Source organism: Dryobates pubescens, chromosome 15 (genome assembly GCF_014839835.1).
Source record: "Dryobates pubescens isolate bDryPub1 chromosome 15, bDryPub1.pri, whole genome shotgun sequence".
In the NCBI taxonomy this organism is placed as follows: Eukaryota; Metazoa; Chordata; class Aves; order Piciformes; family Picidae; genus Dryobates; species Dryobates pubescens.
In genome coordinates, this window is record NC_071626.1 from 20,369,749 (window position 1) to 20,389,716 (window position 19,968).

The following is a 19,968-nucleotide window of genomic DNA, read 5'->3' on the forward strand; positions in this document are numbered from 1 at the left end:
TTGTCTAGCTCACCTACTTTTCATGTAATTGTTTTACTTTTATTAAGGGCTGTATAAAACTTCTATTAAAACTTCATTGTCTAGTGTTTTTTTCCTCCTTTGCCTTTTTCTTATGCTTAATGGAAGCTACAAATGGAAATAATATTAACACTTTCTGCCATTCCTCACATCCCCCATAAATGATGCACACCACAATTTTGAGTTACAGGATTCCTCATCCCTTTCTACCATTCTTTTCCTCTTACTTAGCCTTTAAATTTTATTTTGGGAGTGTTTCACTACCTTTAAAATGCATTTTACAAAACAAAGGCCCATGATTAGATTACTCAGTGTTTAAAGGCACTTTGGAGCAGTAGCAATATTATTCCCCCTCCACTCTCCCCTAATTCAGCCTTTCCACTAGCTATTGGGATTCACGTTCTTCTGAAACCTGTAGCCATCTGTAGAGTTGTAGTTTGCCCTGTCTGTAACAGGGCTTAACTGTTATTAATCAGTTATTTTGATTCTTGTTTCTGATATTTCAACTAGTGAGCTACTTCGTTGATCTGGAGCAAATCTGTATTAATTGCATTCTTAGTTTAGTGAGCAGACTACAGTGGTAACAAAGAACTTCTTCACATTCACAACCATCTTAGCAGCTCCCTACTGGGTATCATAGGATTTTCAATTGTCTGAATGGGGTTGGCTGTTTGTCAATGTATTGGATAACAGAGAAAATAGTTCAGTGCAAGATAAGGGGCTAATATAAAAGAGGAATAAGCTCATGTGTGTTTATGAGTTCACTTAATGCCTTGCCTGTCTGTCTGTATGTGTTTAATCTTGTCAGCCTCAGTTGCAGCAGCAGTGAAGATAACAGACTTTAGGATGTGCTGGCAGCCAGAGGATCCCTGAGCTTGTCTTTCTGTTTTTCATTACAAAGATGCTGTGCATGACTTGTAGCAGCCATGCACTGAAACTGGTGACCCTGTGCGGTGTGGTTCATCACTCAGAACAAGTCGTCCTGTTGCTGACACTTGTGGCCTGTGTCTTCAGAAGCAGCGAAGACAGTTACAGACTGCTCTTTTGGCAGAGGGAAGGTGGCAAAGGAGAGTGGGGATCCTTGTACTTCAGCAGATGAATTACATGCTTGCCATGAATTAAAGCATGCCTTATTCTCTGATTTGTCATCTATCTGGAAGACTTTTCTGGCCAGAAAGTTCACAGCGTGAACGTGTCCCTGCCTACAATATATGTTACAGCCTACAATAATGCTGTCAGGTGAAAATTTCAAGTAAAAGTGGTGGGTAGGCTTCTCTGACTCGATTTTTCCCAGTTTAGGGGTGACCTCCTTCTTTCCAAGTATTTTGCCTTTACATTTTCCATTTTTCATAGGTGTGGGAATGCCCTTTTCCTGACTTGCAAGAGACACCTCTGTGTGGATTCTGTGTATTACAGCAATTAGGCCAAAGATATAGATATAGATATATAGATATAGATACAGATATTTATCTCAGTATCTGACACTGATTTTAAGAACCTTCTTTGCTGACCCTGTTGCTTATTAAAGTTTCCACTGTTTTAATTCAGAGGGCATTTCTGGCACTAAGTAAGGGAACTACTTGACTCTCAGCATTATGTTAGTGAGTGAGAACTCCAGCTCACCAAAAAGGTGCTTCCTACTTGGCAATGTGCATGTCCCTGTGTTAGGGTTTCCTTCATTTGTGTCAAGAAAAACGTTACCTCAGGATTATTAAAGTGGTGTCTTGCTGCCCAACTTGTGGAGTTTTTGATGAATGCATAAAGGGTGAATATATTTCCTTAGGAGCTCTCTGCTCATTTTGTCTTTCACCGCATGTGACCACCTCCTTTCAAGGGCAAACAAACTTGGCAGTTTTCCTGGCTCACAGCTGCTTTTGTCTCTAAGTTTTCTTTGAAAGAGAGAAGAGCAGCTTGAGCACTGAACTTGGACATTGCTGCTCTGCTGGAGAGAGTGGACTTGGGAGTAGGAGGAGAGAAGTCGTCTCTGGGCAGTGCTGGGCCGTCAGTAATCAGTGCGGGCCTGCAGCTCTTAGCCGGGCAGCTCTAGCTTATCTATCAGGTGCAGTCTGGAGCAAGGGTGAGTGTGGATACCCCATGGCTTGCCAGTGAGTCTGGGTGCTGATGATGTGGAGGTAGAAGGGAGGAAGGGGTTGGTTCTGGTGGTGGGAATGCGATGAGGGCACTGGGTCCCTGCTGCCTTGCCATCAGATGTGGCTATCATGTTCTTGTCATAGCACAGACTCAGAGCAATCATTCCCTGTCCAATTATGACTAAGTTTTGTTTGAGAAATTGATGCTGTTTTGTACTTCATTAGATGTTTTTTTTTTCCTTTGAGGTGTAACAGTCCTTTCTGTATATGGCCTCAGCTGTGTAATTGTATTCATGTGTTCAGACTGTTTGGCCACTTCTGTTTTCTTTTGATTCCTTGGGCAGTAGCAACTAATTGCAGCATAATCCTGTTCCAGGTGGCACTCATTTATACTTTTAAAGTACCATGTTTGTGCTGAGGTACAGTATAGCAGAATAGCTGCTATATGAGATGGAGCCCAAGACAGATAGGAGCACAGAAGAGCAGGGTCCTTACCAGTACTGGGGAACCAAAGGTTTGGAAAGATTTGGTGCCGTTTAGATCTGGACAAGCTGAGCAATAGCCATGATAAGAGGCAGGAGGTGAGATAGACTAAAGACAGGGAGAAGGGATCTTCGTAATAGAGCTGAAAGAGGAAACTTGAACCTAAAGAATAGGTCCTGGAACCAGGCTGGATTTCACTTGCCACTGCCTCCTCCTTTCCCCCATTCTGTGCTGCAAGTCATCACACTGACACAACCACAGGCTGGTGTCCTTCTGATAGGAAGCCTTCAATGCAATAGGATTTCTGCTGCCTTTTTCTCTACTCTCCCCTTCATTGCCTGAGAAATTACAGCCATGTTCTTTTTGGTTGCAATCATATGTGGAGACAATATATGCAGTGAACCCTTAGTGGCCCTGCTGTTGATTAAGAACTGCCTTCCTCTGCTCTGTAACACCTGGGAAAAAACCAGAGAGCTCAGAGGAAGTAGAGCTGCTGCTGTGACCTACCCAAGTGTCTCAAGTGTGTGATTGTGCCCACGTCCTACCCAGAAGGCATGCTTCCCTGCTCTCAGCTTTCTCCTGTATGTTTCTTCTCAGACTGACACTGCTTAAGCCCCCTGCTCCCTGCCCCATCTTGCCCCCACCACCCAAAAAAAAAAAAAAAAAAAAAAAAAAAAAAAAAAACAAAAAAAAAGGGGGGTGGGGCAGGGGGGAAACTGGCTTTTATTCCTTCTGCCCTCACAGAAGTCCTTCCCTTTCTATTCCTTTTAGTACCTTTGGTACTAGGATGCATCAGGCTACGTAGTATAAGATGTCCTTCATATGTGCAGGATATTGGTGAGTCTAACCTTTTCTTTGTCTTCTCTAGGAAGAGAAAGCAGTGAAAGCATTGCTTAAAAACAGCTAAGCAGGGGAGGACAGACTGCAGCAAACTCAGGATGTGGATGAAATCTCCTGGAAATCAATGTTTAGGGGAAGAGTTGTTTGCAGGAGAAGGTTGTCTTAATATTATTTGTTGCATACTGGGGACAGATCAGTGCAGTAGGAGTGTTCTTTGGTTGCAGAAATGCCACTTCATGCATTGAAAACTCAAAGCATTACATAGAAAGTAGAGGGGAAAACCACACAGGCTTAAAGACTGTATATGTAAGTGACTGACACAAGTAAATGCAAGAAAAGGTTAAACAAAACTTGGTACCAGGGGTACATGCTTAGAAAAAATATTCATGCTTTATCTTATGCTTGTGCCTTTGGGCTTTACTGGGCCCTGCTTTATATTTAAACTTCAGCCAATGTGTGATGTGTGTGACCTTGTTAATCAGTTTTGCTTTGAAAAGTTGACCCAGCCAAATGTCATCTCTGAAGACTCCTGTAGATTTGAGTGCCTAACATGCTGTTTTGCAGAGGAGAATTCTTCAGTACTCTGACAATTTAAGCTGCTAGTTATAGTAAAACACATTGCTCAAAGGGCTTTATCAACAGATTAGCAAATCAGTATTGTTAATTTTATGGCTGTGTCCTTGCTTGCTTAGAGCTGCAGTGAAATAGTTAACTGAGTTAATTTATGAGCCATGTTTATTGAGAGTGAAACACAATGCAAAAAAAAAATGAGGCAGGTACACAACTTCTTTAGGTCTGTAGCTTAAATTTGTCAGTTTGAAACATCAGGCTTTTTTTTTTTTTTTTAAGAGTCAATTTAGAGAGAGATTCTGAGGCATGGAGTGGCACCCAACATGTAAAACAACAAGTTCATGATCCTTGCCAGCTCATTTGATGGATATTTTTATTTCAGTTCTAAGATGTTATGCAAACTTTGAGGGAGAAAAAATAACTCTATAGGATATGGAAAACACAAGCAAAGCATCTGTCACAGTGATTTCTGTTAGCTCCCTAATGGTATGATTCTCTACTAATACAAAGCAAGAAACTCAGTGGGTATGTATTGGATCCAGATACCTGCATTTAAAAAAAGTTCAGATCACTTTTGATCAGAACTGCACTTCATATTATTAGAATGTGATGGATGAGCAGGAAGGTTCACAGGTACATTTAGATTTATTCTCTGAGCAATTTATAGCCTTAGCATTAGTCACATACCCAATCTCCAGTCCCTTTCAGGGTATAGAAATAAACATAATGCAATATATGAGCAGTAAAATTTAGGACCATTGATTGATCTCATTGGAGTCTCTTGTTTGCATTTCTGAATAGAAGGTACAGAACAGAATTCCTTAAAACATACACAGTCTTGACTCCACAGACACATAGTAGCAGTAGGCTAAATCCTAAAGTCTTTACTCAAACTCATTGCTTAATATGATGATTAAATGAAGAAACTGAGATTTCCACCTCTAAAATGAAACTAGCCCCTGTGTAGAAGACCTGTCCAAAGCTTATGATCTTCTGTGAGTCAGACAAAAGTGTTAAGTTCTTGGAGTGCTATGAGTCCTTAGGATGTACTTGGGTCTCAAAAGGTGCAAACATTAGCTCTACCACCTGTTTTGTCCTCTTACCTTAGCTGCTCTCTATTTTCACATCTGTTTCTGAGATGTTTTGTTTTTTTTTTTCCCCCAGGCTGCTGATTAGGTGCCTCCTGAGTTTCATCATGCTATCTGTATTTTTTTCTTACTTTACCACTGAGGTGAACACATACAGTATCAATTAATTATCCTTCTTACCTCATTTCCCCCCACTTACCAGACCATACAATCACGTGTATGCTGATTTCAAACGTTTTTGACATTCTTATCACATTGGTGTTCATCAAAAGGAATCCTGACAAAAAGAATTAGTCAAAAAGATAAAAATGCTGATATTAGTTCTGGCAATACTCTTCTAACTTATAAACAGTTGGATTTATGAGTTGAAGCTCAGCAGAAGTGGGGAGCTTAAGTGTGTTAGCCCACACATGAAAACCAAAGACGAATTCCTACTTACATAAAACTGCAGGATTTTGCCCTGTGCTGTGTTTGCGTGTGTGCTTGCACTGTGCATACACACGTGCAGAGTGTCACTGAAGTGGTCTGTATGCCCAGGCTTGTTGCTGATACCTTGCTGCAGAACTTTCACAAAGTATGAATGTTGCTTTTATTAATAATGTAAGTGATCTGAACCCCCAGTGTTTTGAGGTTTTGAAGTTGTCTGAGATGTTGTTTCCTAGTTGACTAGTGTTTCTTGTTCTAGCCAGGTTTTGTATGGGCTGGCTTGATAATAGTCTTAACATAAATGTTAGTTTTCTGAAAAGTCACATCAGCAATGAGATGTGCCCTCTAGTTTGCTAAATGTGCTATGAAATAGCCACCTTAATATGTGGTAGAATGTTTTTGAAGGAGAGAACTGGGGTTTAAGGTTGAAGGTTTTGATACAGGTCTTAGAAAGTGACTCTGTGACTTTGGGGCCAAAAGAGGTAGTTTTAAGCAACCAAAAAAATGTATCCACCATTTTGTTTCAAGGTTTTTATTTTTAACCTGAGTGTTGGAAAATTCCTGTCCTGTCCCCCATTGCCTTGTGTGGTCATTAGATGACTCCATGTTGTTTCTGCATAGCTGCTTGAGTCGTACATTCAAGTCAGCCTCTCCTTGTGACTGAGAGTCTGTTTTTTTGTTTGAAGCTGTGTCTGTCTGCAGCCTCAAAACCACTCAGATATATTTTCCCTTGGCTGTTTATTCTGACTGTGCTGTACTGTTTTCAAAGCAATGGTTAGTTATTCACTGATTTTTTTCCCCTTTTTTTTATTGTGGTGTTTGTTGATTTTTCCCCTTCCTTCCTCCCTTCAAACTTTCCCAAGACACGAAGGGAAAAAAAATAAAAGAAACCAAGGCCAAGCTGGAAAGTAGTAGTGCCTAAAAAAGGGGGAGGTTTGCCTATGATATAGGACTGCCAGACCAAGCTGCAATTTCTAGAGTCAGCTTGCAACTGCCAACAGGACAGAGAAAGACATTTGCAGTGAAGGTTCTCCTGTATTGTGCTCCAGAGTGAAAGCAGAAACCTCTCTTCTAGTGGGAGGGATCTTGCTGGAAAAACTGTTGGGAAGTTCTGTTAAAATAAACCCTATTTTAAACTTATCATATCACATAATGGTTTATGATGCTCTGTGAAGTAGTACCTTTGCTGAGGATTCTGGGGTGCAATGAAATTTGGGAAGTGCAAGAGGATGGCAGCTGGACCTCTGCATTTAGTTCAGCACCCCACAGCAGACAGGAAAATATAGAGTAAAATTACTGTGTCTGCTGGGATGAGATCTGGACACATGTATAACCTTCTGAGGACAGATTTCTCTCTTGATTTTATGAAATCAGGTTTGCAGCATAATGTTCTGGAAAAAAACCAGATAGCTTAACTATCCTCCAGGTTACTCTTGAACTGGGCAATGGCTACTTGTGTAGTTTCCCTTTAGACACTAAGGCTGATCCAGCTGAAAGAGATACTGAAGGTTTTGCTTCATATTCCTTTTCCTAGAACAGTTTAGGTTGGAAGGGACCATCTAATTCCAACCCCCTCCCTGCCTGCCTCGGGCAGGGACACCTTCCACTTGACTAGCTTGCTCAAGGTTTCATCCAGCTTTGCCCTGAACACCCCCCAGGGAGGGTCCCTCCACAACCTCCCTAGGCAACCTGTTCCAGTGTCTCACAACCCTCACTGTAATGAATATCTTCCCAATCTCCAGTCTAAATCTGCCCTCCTCAAGCTTCAGTCCATTCCCTCTCATCCTATCATTACAAGCCCTTGTAAAAAGTCCCTTCCTGGCTTTCTTGTAGGCCCCCTCCAGGTCCTGGAAGGCTGCTCTAAGGTTTCCCTGGAGCCTTCTATTCTCCAGGCTGAACAGCCCCCAGCACTCTCATAAAGCCTGTCCTCATAAAGGAGGTTCTCCAGCCCTCTGGTCATCTTCATGACCCTCCTCTGGCCCTGCTCCAGCAGCTCCGTGTCCCTTTTATGCTGGGGGCACCAGAACTGGATGCAGTGACTCCAGGTGGGGTCTCACGAGAGCAGAGCAGAGGGGCAGAATCATCTCCCTTGTCCTGCTGGTCACACTTCTTTTGATGCAGCCCAGGACACTTAATAATGAGAAAAACAGAATGTTTTTCCCTTCTAGAAATAAAATACAGCATTGTGCTACATTTCTTACAGTGCAGATCCTCTGGTTTGATTTAACAACACTTTTATTAGGTCTTTTCCAAACATCCTGGTGCCTGGTCTGGCTTTGTCCTCAGTGTGTAAGCTGCATGTTAGTAGGTGGAGTGTGTGAAAAGTGTCTTAGGAAAGTCCTAGTGTAATACTAGGGGAAAAAAAAACACAGGAAAAATTACTGACACTTGCTTTTTGATTTGGAAAAAAGTTTTCCTCAAAACAAAACAGAAAAACTGAACAGTCACTTTCAATGAATCACAAGTAACTATGGGCTGGAGAACAATGCTTTCAGAAAGTCCTTGTTCAGTAAGTCTACCTCAAGAGGGAGGGTTATGCAGTGGTAACTTTAGAAAACCAAAGGAAAATACTGATGCCTTGTACTGAGGCTTCCTGCGTCCAGAAGCTCCACTAGCCTCCTTGTACACACACCACCTGCAGCTGTGGACAGCGTAGATGCCTCCTGCTGGAAATTTGCAGGATGTCAGCTTAACAGAAACAGGCTGAAGGGAAATGTTGCTTGCAGATGCCTGAGGCACTGAGCTCTGGGGAGCCTGCCTGATTTTTGAGATTGGTTACGAAGTTAGAAGCTCCCAAAAAGTACAGTAGATGACCGCTTGCTCCCCGCATCTTTTAGGGCTCTGCCTCCAGAACAGGACCAGAAAATGCTGGTCCTGCTAATTTGCTGGTTGTGAAAAACTTTGTTTCAGTGGAGGAAGCAACTTCTGATCTCTCTAATACCATTATGTGATCATCCTGAAGTCTGAAGTGGTGCTTGCATCTGTGAGGCAGTCTTTCCTCCTAACATCCACTTGACTGTCTTCCACTCTCTCAGGCTGCTTCAAATCTGTATTTTCACTGAAAGAATGTACTGTCTCACAATCTTGGTTTTCCCTCTCTTTCCTGTATCATAACAGAGCAGATGATTTAGAAATCAGAAATGACTACTAGTTGCTTATTGACCCTGGGAAAGAAAAAATGGAAGTGTTTTGCAGCCTTGTTATTATTTGACTCCTCCTTCAATTTTTATGACCCCATTCCTCCCTTACCCCTGAAAAACAAGCAACCAGCAAACAAACCTGAAAAACATTTCCTCTCTTGTGTGGCTAGTTCAATGTGTAACACTAGTAATGAGCTTGCCCAAGAATGACATTTTAAAATGACCCATATTCTGACAGACAAATAGCTCAGCTTCCTCAGGGCTAGACTGATTACATTTTACACAGTTCCCTTAGTGGAGGCAAGTCCCATTTTAACTCCTTCCAAAGACACTTGCTTAACCAATAGGAAATCACAGTGTTGGAATAAAGTGATCTGCCTCTGTTGACAGGGTCAGTGATGAGCAGATTCTTGTTTTAGAATCACACAATCATCATGGAATCATTTGGATTGGAAAAGACCTCTATATTTTAATCAGATTGAGCAGCATTTCATTAAAAAATGATTCCAACTATTTCAATTCACCCATCTAGTGATCAACCAGCACCAGAACAAGAGGACACAGTCTCAAGCTGCACCAGGGGAGGTTTAGGCTGGAGGTTAGGAAGAAACACAGAGTTATTGCCCATTAGAATGGGCTGCCCGAGGAGGTGGTGGAGTCACCATCATTGGGGGTGTTCAGGAGGAGACTTGATGGTGTGCTTGGTGCCATGGGTTAGTTGATTAGGTGGGTTGGATTAGTTGCTAGGTTGGACGCGATGATCTTGAAGGTCTCTTCCAACCTGTTCTGTTCTGTTCTGTTCTGTTCTGTTCTATTCTATTCTATTCTATTCTATGCTATTGGTTGCCTGGGAGAAGAGACCAACCTCCGCCTCTCTGCAACCTCCCTTCAGGTAGCTGTAGAGAGCAATAAGGTCTCCCCTGAGCCTCCTCCTCTCCAGGCTAAGCAACCCCAGCTCCCTCAGTCTCTCCTCATAGGGCTTGTGTTCCAAGCCCCTCACCAACCTTGTTGCCCTCCTCTGGACATGTTCCAGCAAGTCAACATCCTTCCTAAACTGAGGGGCCCAGAACTGGACACAGTACTCAAGGTGTGGCCTAACCAGTGCAGTGTACAGGGGCACAATGACCTCCCTGCTCCTGCTGGCCACACTGTTCCTGATGCAGGCCAGGATGCCATTGGCCCTCTTGGCCGCCTGGGCACACTACAGACTCATGTTCAGCCTTCTATCAACCAGCACCCCCAGGTCCCTCTCTGCCTGGCCACTCTCCAGCCACTCTGACCCCAGCCTGTAGCACATATTTTAATTACTTTTAAAAACAACAAAAAAACACCCTAACCCACTACATAGGTGATGCATTAATCCACACTTGGCACTAAAGAAATTCAATTTACTCACTTCCTATCACCCTTGGTGCCACCAGTTGTTCCACAGCAGAACTCAAGCTACCTGTGCAGTAATCATTTGTATTAAGGATGTTGTAAAGTAGCCTATAAGAAACAACGCGTTTCACTGTCTCTAATGCAGGATTGAAAAAATAGAGTCTTTTAAAGTAGAGGGGAAAAAAGTAGGGGCAGAGCTAAGAGTTTTAATTTGAATAATCAAGCTTTTTTTTTTTTTTTTTTTTTTTTTTTAAATTATAAAGCCCTTTCTAGGAAATAGTGACTTTGTGGCATGACTGTTACTCAAATCCTCCCCTATTGTTAGGATCAAAATGTGTGTGACTTTGTTCTTTCTCTTCAGATGTTTTAACATTCAAGGAGAAAATTTGTTGCCTGATGAACGTCAGTTTTGATTGTCTTACCACCATTGTCTCGTTCTTTCGTGCGCTTCTGAAGTCATGATAACATCTCTGGCTCCTAGCTTGAGAATTTTGTTTAACATTTTGATAGCAAAGTTGGTTTTAGTTAGAGAAACACTTCTTAACTGGATCTAATTAAGGACAAGGATGATTAGAGGGCTGGAGCACCTCTCCTATGACTGAGGGTGTTGGGGCTGTTCAATCTGGAGAAGAGAAGGCTCTGAGGAGACCTTATTGTGGCCTTCCATTATCTTAAGGGGCCTACAAGAAAGCTGGGGAGGGACTTTTTAGGGTGTCAGGTAATGATAGAACTAGGGGGAATGGAAAAAAACTATAAATGGGTAGATTCAGATTGGATGTTAGGAAGAAATTCTTCCCCGTGAGGGTGGTGAGACACTGGCACAGGTTGCCCAGGGAGGTGGTAGAAGCCCCATCCCTGGAGGTTTTTAAAGCCAGACTGGATGTGGCTCTGAGCAGCCTGATGTAGTGTGAGGTGTCCCTGCCCACGGCAGTGGGCTTGGAACCGGATGATTCTTGATGTGCCTCCCAACCCTAACAATTCTAGGATTCTATATGTATACTTTCATAGCAATTGAAACTGGAAACCAATTTGTCTGAAATTTAAAAAAAAAAAAAAAGATCAGTTGAGAATCCAGGTTTTGGCTGACTTTGTACCAAAAGTGGACCTTAGTTGAAATGATGGGTTTCAGGTCTGGTTATTTGAACCTCAGTCATCTCATAAAAATACTTCATTTTTCAGCACAGGATTTTTTTTTGTCTGTGTGGCAAAATGGAGATAACAATAAGATGACTGAAACAGAGTTGTCATATCTCATATAAAGATTTTCTTTCATGTTACTTCAACCATTATTTTTATATTTTGTATACTGCAAGAAGATGTGTCACACCTAACCACAGCTTGTTGCTAGGTGCATTGTAAGAGCAAGGTAGAGCAGTCCCTTTTCTATATGATAATGAAGATAGGCAGTATTATATATTTATTTGTTATGCACATGTATTTGTTTATTATTTGTTTATCATATATGTGGTGGTTTGAGCCTTAACTGGGAGTTAAGAGCTCAGATGGGAGCAAGGCTGAGAATCCCTCCCCTACTCCCCCAACAGAGAGGGCAGAAAAAGGAAGGAGCAAATCCACCACACAATAATTTGGAGTCGGCTTGGAAGTAGAGAGGTAAAGAGTTGTCTTTAAACAATATATATATATAAAACAATAACAGGAAAGGTTCACACAGGCAAGGAACAAGGATGGATGGGAGTGGGACAAAAGAAGAGAATAATGCAAAGCCAGTCTTTCTCTGAGGAGGCGCAGAGGCAGCAGGGAGAAGGATCAGGTCCGACCACATGGCAGAGGAGCAGGAGGGCAGCTGCAGTAGCTCTCATCCAGCAGAGGCAGGAGCCAAAAAAAGGGGAGCTAACAGCTATGATGTCCTGCTTTTATACCCTAGATGGGCAGGGAGGGGGGAGTGGAACAGACTCAGCTTCCCAGGGGGGAAACGCCCTGCAGGGAGGGTAAAGTACCCACAAGCCCTCCACCCTGCTTTGGTTTTTTGTTCCCAGAATGGGCATTAACCCACCACATATATTAATGTTATTTATTTACACCACACCACCCCCCTTTTTTTTTTTTCCATAACTTTAAATCCACTTTTCTCCCTGGTTCATTCTGTCAGGATTATGCTTGTATCTAGGCTTACAGTGACGACCTTCTTCTTCCATAAAATGTCTAATTGCAGTTGTGGTAACCACAGAGCAAGAGGAGGGGTAGCAGAGCTGTATTGTCAAGGGTATATACTGGGAAACAAGTATTGTAGACAGTTTATCACGTTGCTGTGGTTGATGAATTAACTAGTGTAGTTCAAAATATGAGAGTTTATCACTCTGATGGCTTGGACCCTGAGGTGTTTTTCCAGTTTTAATTTTTGTGTGTGTGTGCCAAACTTATTTTAGCTTAGACTGCTCACACAAATTGCGTATGGGATTAGTGTCACCTCACGCATCTTAAAGTTAAGTGCTCATTTGCAGCTAATTGTCTAGACACTATCACCGATTAAGAGGTAGAGGCACTTCAAGAGTGTGATTCATGCCATCTGGAAATAGACATCTAAGCTGAGATAAATTGGAAGTAGCTGTCTTTTTCCTCCAAAAAGCAGGACAGCATTGACAACCGATTAGACAAAAAGCAGCTAAAGATAGGTGAGGTGGTCCCCTGCTGAGCTATTGATTTATCTCCTATCCCTCTCTGTTGTTTCACTGCTTTGGGAGATAAGTAGCATTTTTTAAAGTAATTGCCAAATAGAGCAAAAATGTTAAATAGATGTTAGTATGAAATCCACCAGGTTCAGGAGTACATAAGGCAGAAAATCACGGAATAACAGAATGTTAGGGGTTGTAAGGGACCTCAAAAGATCATGGCCAGCCCTCCTGCCAGGGGAGGATCACCTAGAGCAGGCCACATGGGAATGCATCCAGGTGGGTTTTGAATGTCTCCAGAGAAGGAAACTCCACAACCTCTCTGGGTAGTCTGTTCAATTACACTGAACCCATGCTCAGAAACTCTGGGCTTTGTTTTGATTTATCAAATGGTAGCTTAAAGAGCAGAAAGCGATGGGTAATGCTTTGCATGTATTTCAGGCTGGGATCAGCCTAGAAATTGGCATCCAGCCACAGCGAAGGCTCCACCTGGTTACTCCTCTGTGCAAATAACATCATAGTGACACTTCAGAGATATCATGTCACTTTCTCATTTCTCTTCTGTAAAGCAAATATTTTATCTGGAAAAAAAAATTATATCCATAGTGGCTGTATAACATATCTCAGAAGTAGCTTGAACAGAAAGCATGTCATGCTAGCAGAAAGGAGTTTAATACCATCTGAATGGTTTCATCAGTAACTTTCAGAATAAATATCCAGTAGGACATCAATAAAGACTGAAACTTAGCAAAGAGAACAATCAGTAATGCTTCTGCAGCAAAATCTGTAAAAGGTATTATTTGTAAAATGAAAGGAATATGCTATTTAACACTAAATTTAGCAAAAATGTTCACATTTTGAGACATTTCTTTAAAAGAAACATAAATTAACTGAACATGTTTTTTAAGGTTTCACTTGTTTCTCCAGCACTTAGCTCCTCCTCAACGCTTTTCATAGCTAGACAGTCGTGTTTTTCAGATGATTGGAAATGAGATCAGTGGGCTGAAGCATCTCTGCTACAGGGACAGGCTGAGGGAGCCAGGGTTGTTCAGCCTGGAGAACAGTATACTCCAGGGAGACCTAATAGCAGCCTTCCAGTACCTGAAGGGAGCCTACAAAAAGGCTGGAAAGGGACTGTTGCCAAAGGTCTGTAGTGATAGGGTAAGTGGCAATGGTTTGAAATTAGAGGAGATTTAGATTGGATGTTAGGAACAAGTTCTGCACCATGATGAGGGTGGTAGAACACTGCAGCAGGTTGCCCAGGGAGGTAGTTGGGGCCCCATCCCTGGAGATCTTCAAGGTCTGGTTGGACAAGGCTCTGAGCAAGCTGATGTAGTAGAGGATGTCCTGGCTCACTGCTGGGTGGTTTGACTAGATGGCCTTTGGAGGTCCCTTCCAACCCAAACCATTCTATGATTCTGTGATAGTGAACATGTCACAGAGGAAATGATGGACAGAACAACCATCCTGTGATACACATTTTCACTTCTATGAAAGTTCACTTAACACTTTAAAAGCACAGGCATGTTTGTTAAGCCTGCACTGACACTGGGAAGAGGTAGGATAAAAATAATACCCTCAAATTTCCATTAAGGTCCACTCATCTCTAAACTGGATTCCTGGATTTTGGTGGCAATTTAAGTATGCCAGGAGGCAAATGTACCATTTGTATGCTAAATTTGAATGCCTGAACTGCCCATTGGTTTTGTCTCTTCCCTTTGTCACTCCAGGTCAAGGAAAGGAATATGAAAGGATAGGCATTTCTGCTAGCTTGCTAACTGAGTTATCTTTTATTCATATTTAAAAGGAGTAATGGCCATTTTACTTGTATTTTACTGATCCATCTTAAAGTAAGAGCAGTAATTTCTTGAAATCCCATGCTCAGTACATACAGGAATCTGTGCTGCATGACCACTTCTACTTAATGCATGTTAAGGTGGAAAGACATTAGGCAGCTGGTGTAATCATATGCACAATGCAGCCCCTCCAGCCTTGTCTAGTTGTTCTTTCAGTCCACGGAATCACAGAATATTAGGGGCTGGAAGGGACCAAAACAAGATACCATAGGTGTTTTAAACCCAGACAATATTCATTAGGGCATAACTTCTGTTAGCACTCTGATCTTTGTTGGCCTTAGTTAAGATGACTTCTCTTATCAAACTGTGACTATAAAGACACACATCATTGTTATCTTTTTCACCCTTTTAATAATAGTAATAATAATAATAATAAAAAGCCCTGTTGCAATTACTTTTCCATTTATTATCATGTTATATGTATATTTATTCTTTTACAAAGGAGTTTGACAAGCAAATTTCTGGAGTTCTGAACGGAGTTGAAACAACAGCCTATGCATGTCATTGTACATGCATAGTGAAATGATGAACATAAATCACATACCCACACAGAAGCACACACGGGTAACAAGGCACTGTTAAGACTGTACAAGTTATAAATGACCAAGAGGTTATTGATACATTAAAAATTGAGTTTGTTATGAAAACTGTATCAGTAGTCACTTGAACACCCTAAAGCTGTGCATTGTGCTGGGATTCTCTGCTCAAAAGCCCAGCTGTGTCCCTCTTTCCATATGTGTTGGACCCTACATTGGTAGGTGAGTAAATTGCTCCGATGCTGTTGCTGGAACGAACTAAGAAGTCAGCCAAGCGTTGTGTCACACACGTAGCGGTGTTGCATTTCCGTTTCTCCAGGTGGTGACTGCTAAGGTAAACAAAGAAGAGCCAAGATTAAGTCAAATTATGAGCAATCAAGGGTGCCACTTCTAACAGGCATTTGAGCTGTGCTGATGTGGGAGTTCTTTTAATACGTGCACCAATACAGGAACGTTACAATCTTCCTGCCACCTACTTTGTGCCTGAAAAAAAATCTTGTGCTGTATGCTATTATCTGTGTTACTAATAGGGGTTATTTAAATGCAAATACCTTAGCAGTCATATGTCATTTTTATTGATATTCTGCATAGCAGTTTATGACATCTAGAAACCCTATAATGATAGTATAGTTAAGACAGTAAGGGAAAACAATGACTAAATGTTTAGCTTGAAGCTGAACTTCTACATCTATTTACAGCTCTTGCTGATATCATGAGGATTACTAACATAATGACAATCACTAACATTTATTTAGTTCTCTTGTTCCCACAGAATCACATATTGCTCTGACTGAACAGTAATCTACCAGTCCACATCACATGGACTGAGCCTAGAGATTTTTTCTCCCAACTGCACCACATGTCATGAGACCAGGTTCTCTTGGCTTCAGTACCCCTTAAGATTTTGCTGTCTGAACAAAGGCTTCTTTGCTACTAAAAAACAGCCACATCGGTGCTGAAACACCCAAAAGTGCTGTTGTAATAGGAAATAATAATTTGTTGGATGAGACTTTACAGTGTCCATGGAAGAATCCCTATCTAAAAAGAACATTTCATGGTCAAAACCAATGAACCATTTACAGAACTCTGTGTAGAACTTCTGGAGCATGAGATTGATGTACATAATTTCTTGATCACAATAAAATCATTTGCTTGAGAGAGCTTGGGTTTTCAAACATGTTTCTCAGACAACTATGTTGCTCCTTCAGACAGGAGTACCTGCGTGCTGAGATTGCTTATTAAGTTTATTGCTAATTTGTTTGGGTTTCTTCAGGTTCATGTAACAAGAGGAGGAGCAAAAAAATTGCTGTAAAGAGTGGCAAATTCCCAGTTCCAAACTCTGAGTATTGAGTAAATTTTCCTATTGATTGACTAAATCTAAAATGTAATCTCTTCTTTCAGAGTTTTTAGGATTAATCCAAAAGTCCTCCAAGAATAGCACTTGTGGGAGAAATGTCTCTATTACACTGATTCTTTGTTGGCAAATAGGCAGCGATTTCTAAGCAATTAATATTTAAATGATGTAATTGTGTCTAAAGAAAATGGTTGGTTAAGTCTTGATATAGCTTCTGGTATATCTTAACGGCCATTTCCATTGTTTTACAAGGAATTGAATCAAGCCCTTAATATAAGAAGTTCAAACAGCAACTTGTCCTCATGAAAATCCTGATTTATTTGTGGAGGCAGACTTCTCTTTTGTTAAAGTTACAAAATCAGGCCCTGACCCTCCAAGTTTAAAACCCCAGTCCTTACAGGAAGCTACTAGATTTCTAGATGGTGTCTTGCCTGACTGAACCCACTATGTCTGTTAGCTCTCTGATCTGTAGAATATATGCTTCAATGAGAAGTTTACCCAGATAGACACTGTAAATCAAGGTCCCAGAAAAGCAGATAAGGCAAACCACACTCATAAAGGTGATGCCTTGTGTTTGAGTATTACTATTATCATAGTATCATGGTATCAGTCAGGGTTGGAAGGGACCACAAGGATCATCTAGTTCCAAACCCCCTGCCATGGGTAGGGACATCCCACACTAGATCAGGCTGGCCAGAGCCTCATCCAGCCTGGGCTTAAACGCCTCCAGGGACGGGGCCTCAACCACCTCCCTGGACAACCCATTCCAGGGCTTCACCACTCTCATGGTGAAGAACTTCCTCCTCACATCCAGCCTGAATCTCCCCACCTCCAGCTTCATTCCATTCCCCCTAGTGCTATCACTACCTGATATCCTGAGAAGTCCCTCCCCAGCCTTCTTGTTTGGGTGTTTTTGTTGTTGTTGTTGTTTTAATAACTAAAAATGTGGGAACTTAGATTCAAAAATTATTTTGGAAGATAACCAAATTGTCATATAATAATGACTTGTAAAACAACAAATTTGGAGAGAAAGGAGCAGGTAACTAGAAAGACACATATATGTATCCAATCTATCCATAACAGAATTGTCATTGAAAGAAATTCACTCAAAAGCCTGATGAACTGTTAGAATAGTTCTTGGTGCTGCTTATCTTTTAGTACAAATTGCAAATGCATTTAGAAATGCCTTTCCCCCCCCTTTTTTATTAAAAATTACCTGAAATTGGATTAATGGATTTATAAACATGAATGCATTTCAGATTAGTTAAATTCTATCAGAGCCAATTGCTTCTTTTCCTTCTTCCTGTGATGAAATTGGTATTTAGCTCTGTTATGAAATGTTGCCTGCTTACAGGAAATAGTTGTGTTATAAAGTAATTCAATTGCATCAGAGTATTAGTATTATTAAGAATGGTGTGTGTGTGTGTATATATATTTATCCTCCAGGCTTGGAAATGTGATAAACTTGAATAAGTAAGCCCTTTAAAGAGACACTGCTCATGTTAATGTAGAAATCATAGTTGTTGTTTTTTTTCCTTATTTATGAAACCATTGCAATTGTAAAGTTGTTTAATGACTTGCAGCTTTTGTCTCTGGATTTCACTTTCTACCCTGAATACTTTGATCTCTATGCTTACAGAATGGCTCTATTTAGAAGAAGAAGAGGAGTATTTTAAGCTTGTTTTGATTTTTTGGTTAATAAACAACAGATACAAAGAGAGTCTTTAAGTAACAGAATACCACTGGCACGAAATTTACATCATAATTTAATCCTAACTGATATGACTAGAAAAAACAAGGAAAATCAATACCTTTTTGTCTGTGCTGCTGGTTGTTCTGGCATTTCCTCACTAAATCTTGAGAGTGTATTCTGTGATATTGCTGGCAATATCCATCCTTGTCTCTTGGAAGTATCATCAGAGAGACCATCAGCCACAGATAGTAATCTTAGAACGACAATAAAATACCCTGTGAAATTGAACAGCTCTATTTTTGCTCATGTTGAGACATGACAGCAATTAGTGCAATAATCTGATTTTTTTCCCCCTAAAAAGAAATAAATATGATTATTTAGTACTCACTTTTCAATAGGTGTAGCTTCCAAACAGCTCAGAGTGACAGAAAGTGCAATGAAGAAGACCGACAGCCTTAGGTTGCACATCTTTGCTTCCAAACTTTCTGAAAAGAATAATGAATCAAAACTGAGTGCAAACCAAAAATGCTCTTCAGCACATCCTATTACTGGTGCCCATTCTGTCCTGAATCAACAGCAGCTAGTCTGTTTCACAGGCTACAGTAAAAAAAAAAGGATCCTTGTCAAGTTTAGCGACACAATGCAGCTTCAGACAGATAGCTCTCAACAGTAAATGTTCATTTTTTCCTCTAGTAGTTTCAATCCTTTCCCTTATCTCTGGTTTACATTTCCCAGTAAGTCCATGTCTCAAAATTCTGGTCCCGGGTGCAATTTGCCTTGAAGTTATTTTAGCCTGAAAAATGCTGTTGATTAATAACAAAAAATACTGTGCTTTCCTGAAAGCACATCTGTTGCACTGTTTTAAGTAAGAAAAAAGGGAAATTGTTTACCTTTTGGTGGTCAGGGAGCTAAGTGGAGAAGCACACCTGTGTTAGCAAGAAGGGTGCACACAACAATTCCACGCTTGCATCTAGCTCTGGAGTATCCCTTTCCCCCTTCCTTGCTGACAAGTAATGCGGCTCTTATATACCCTTCACACCTTTCTCAGCTCTGACATCAGGCAGCACAGTGAGACTGTCATTATTTCCTATCCCTATAGATAGAAAGTACCCCAGAGGGGAGCAGAGGCAGATAGGTCACTATTGCATTAGCACATCAGTAAATATTAACCAGGTATATGCAGGATGCCCTCATGAAGATGCCGTAATAACATATTGTAGCCTCAGTTTTACAGTTCTGATAAGATTCTGAGGTAATATTCCCTGTGGGCGTTTGCAAGGGCTAAATAAGGTAACAGAAGTTACAAAAGAAAGGAAGAGTAAATGAAACATCAGATAATCAGTCACTGAAATATAAGAAAAGAGCCGTCTTGGAAAACATACAATAGTTACAGTTGTGGAGGTTTGCTGTAGAAGTGCATAATGATCACAATAGATAAAAATGCTTGAAGGTATAAAAGCTGTGTGAGGAATAAGAAAAGAGGGAACATTTTTTAAGCTGACAGGGTGATCACTCAGAGTAACAAGGTAGAATTCATGTACATTTTTTGGTGGAGTATGAATATGAATGAAAATTCTGTCATTACTGATGTAAAATCATGATGTTTTGCTAACACTGGTAGATTCCCTATGTCATGCATGAAAGTTGTGTTAATTAATGTTCTTCAGAAAGGAAACCTAGGATTAAGAAGCTAGGGATAGACAGAATAAAGGCTACCTATGCAAAATTATTTCTGTAGTGTATGTAGTCTATGGTTCAGGGGAATACATGCAGCCCGGAGGAGAGAGACTTGGGGGTGTTGGTGGATGAGAAGCTCAACATGAGCTCTCAATGTGCACTTGCAGCCTGGAAAGCAAATCGCATC

General features: G+C 41.0%; 2 protein-coding genes across 2 annotated transcripts in view; one reads left to right on the forward strand and one right to left on the reverse strand.

The window, feature by feature from the left end:
* The first annotated feature begins 1,974 nt into the window (after positions 1 to 1,974).
* LOC104305333 (solute carrier organic anion transporter family member 1A2) overlaps positions 1,975 to 19,968 on the forward strand; it is a 56,394-nt gene continuing 38,400 nt past the window's right edge. The window contains exon 1 of the mRNA XM_009906172.2: positions 1,975 to 2,095. The gene's annotated coding sequence lies outside the window, so the exon portion shown is untranslated. The remainder of the gene's footprint in view (positions 2,096 to 19,968) is intronic.
* Positions 15,060 to 19,098, reverse strand: IAPP (islet amyloid polypeptide). The gene is made up of 4 exons (XM_009906160.2): positions 18,995 to 19,098; positions 18,493 to 18,589; positions 18,223 to 18,357; positions 15,060 to 15,386 (listed from the first exon to the last, which is right to left on the reverse strand). The coding sequence occupies exons 2-4, from the start codon at positions 18,570 to 18,572 to the stop codon at positions 15,194 to 15,196; spliced, it is 408 nt and encodes a 135-aa protein (XP_009904462.1). The 5' UTR covers positions 18,573 to 18,589; positions 18,995 to 19,098; the 3' UTR covers positions 15,060 to 15,193.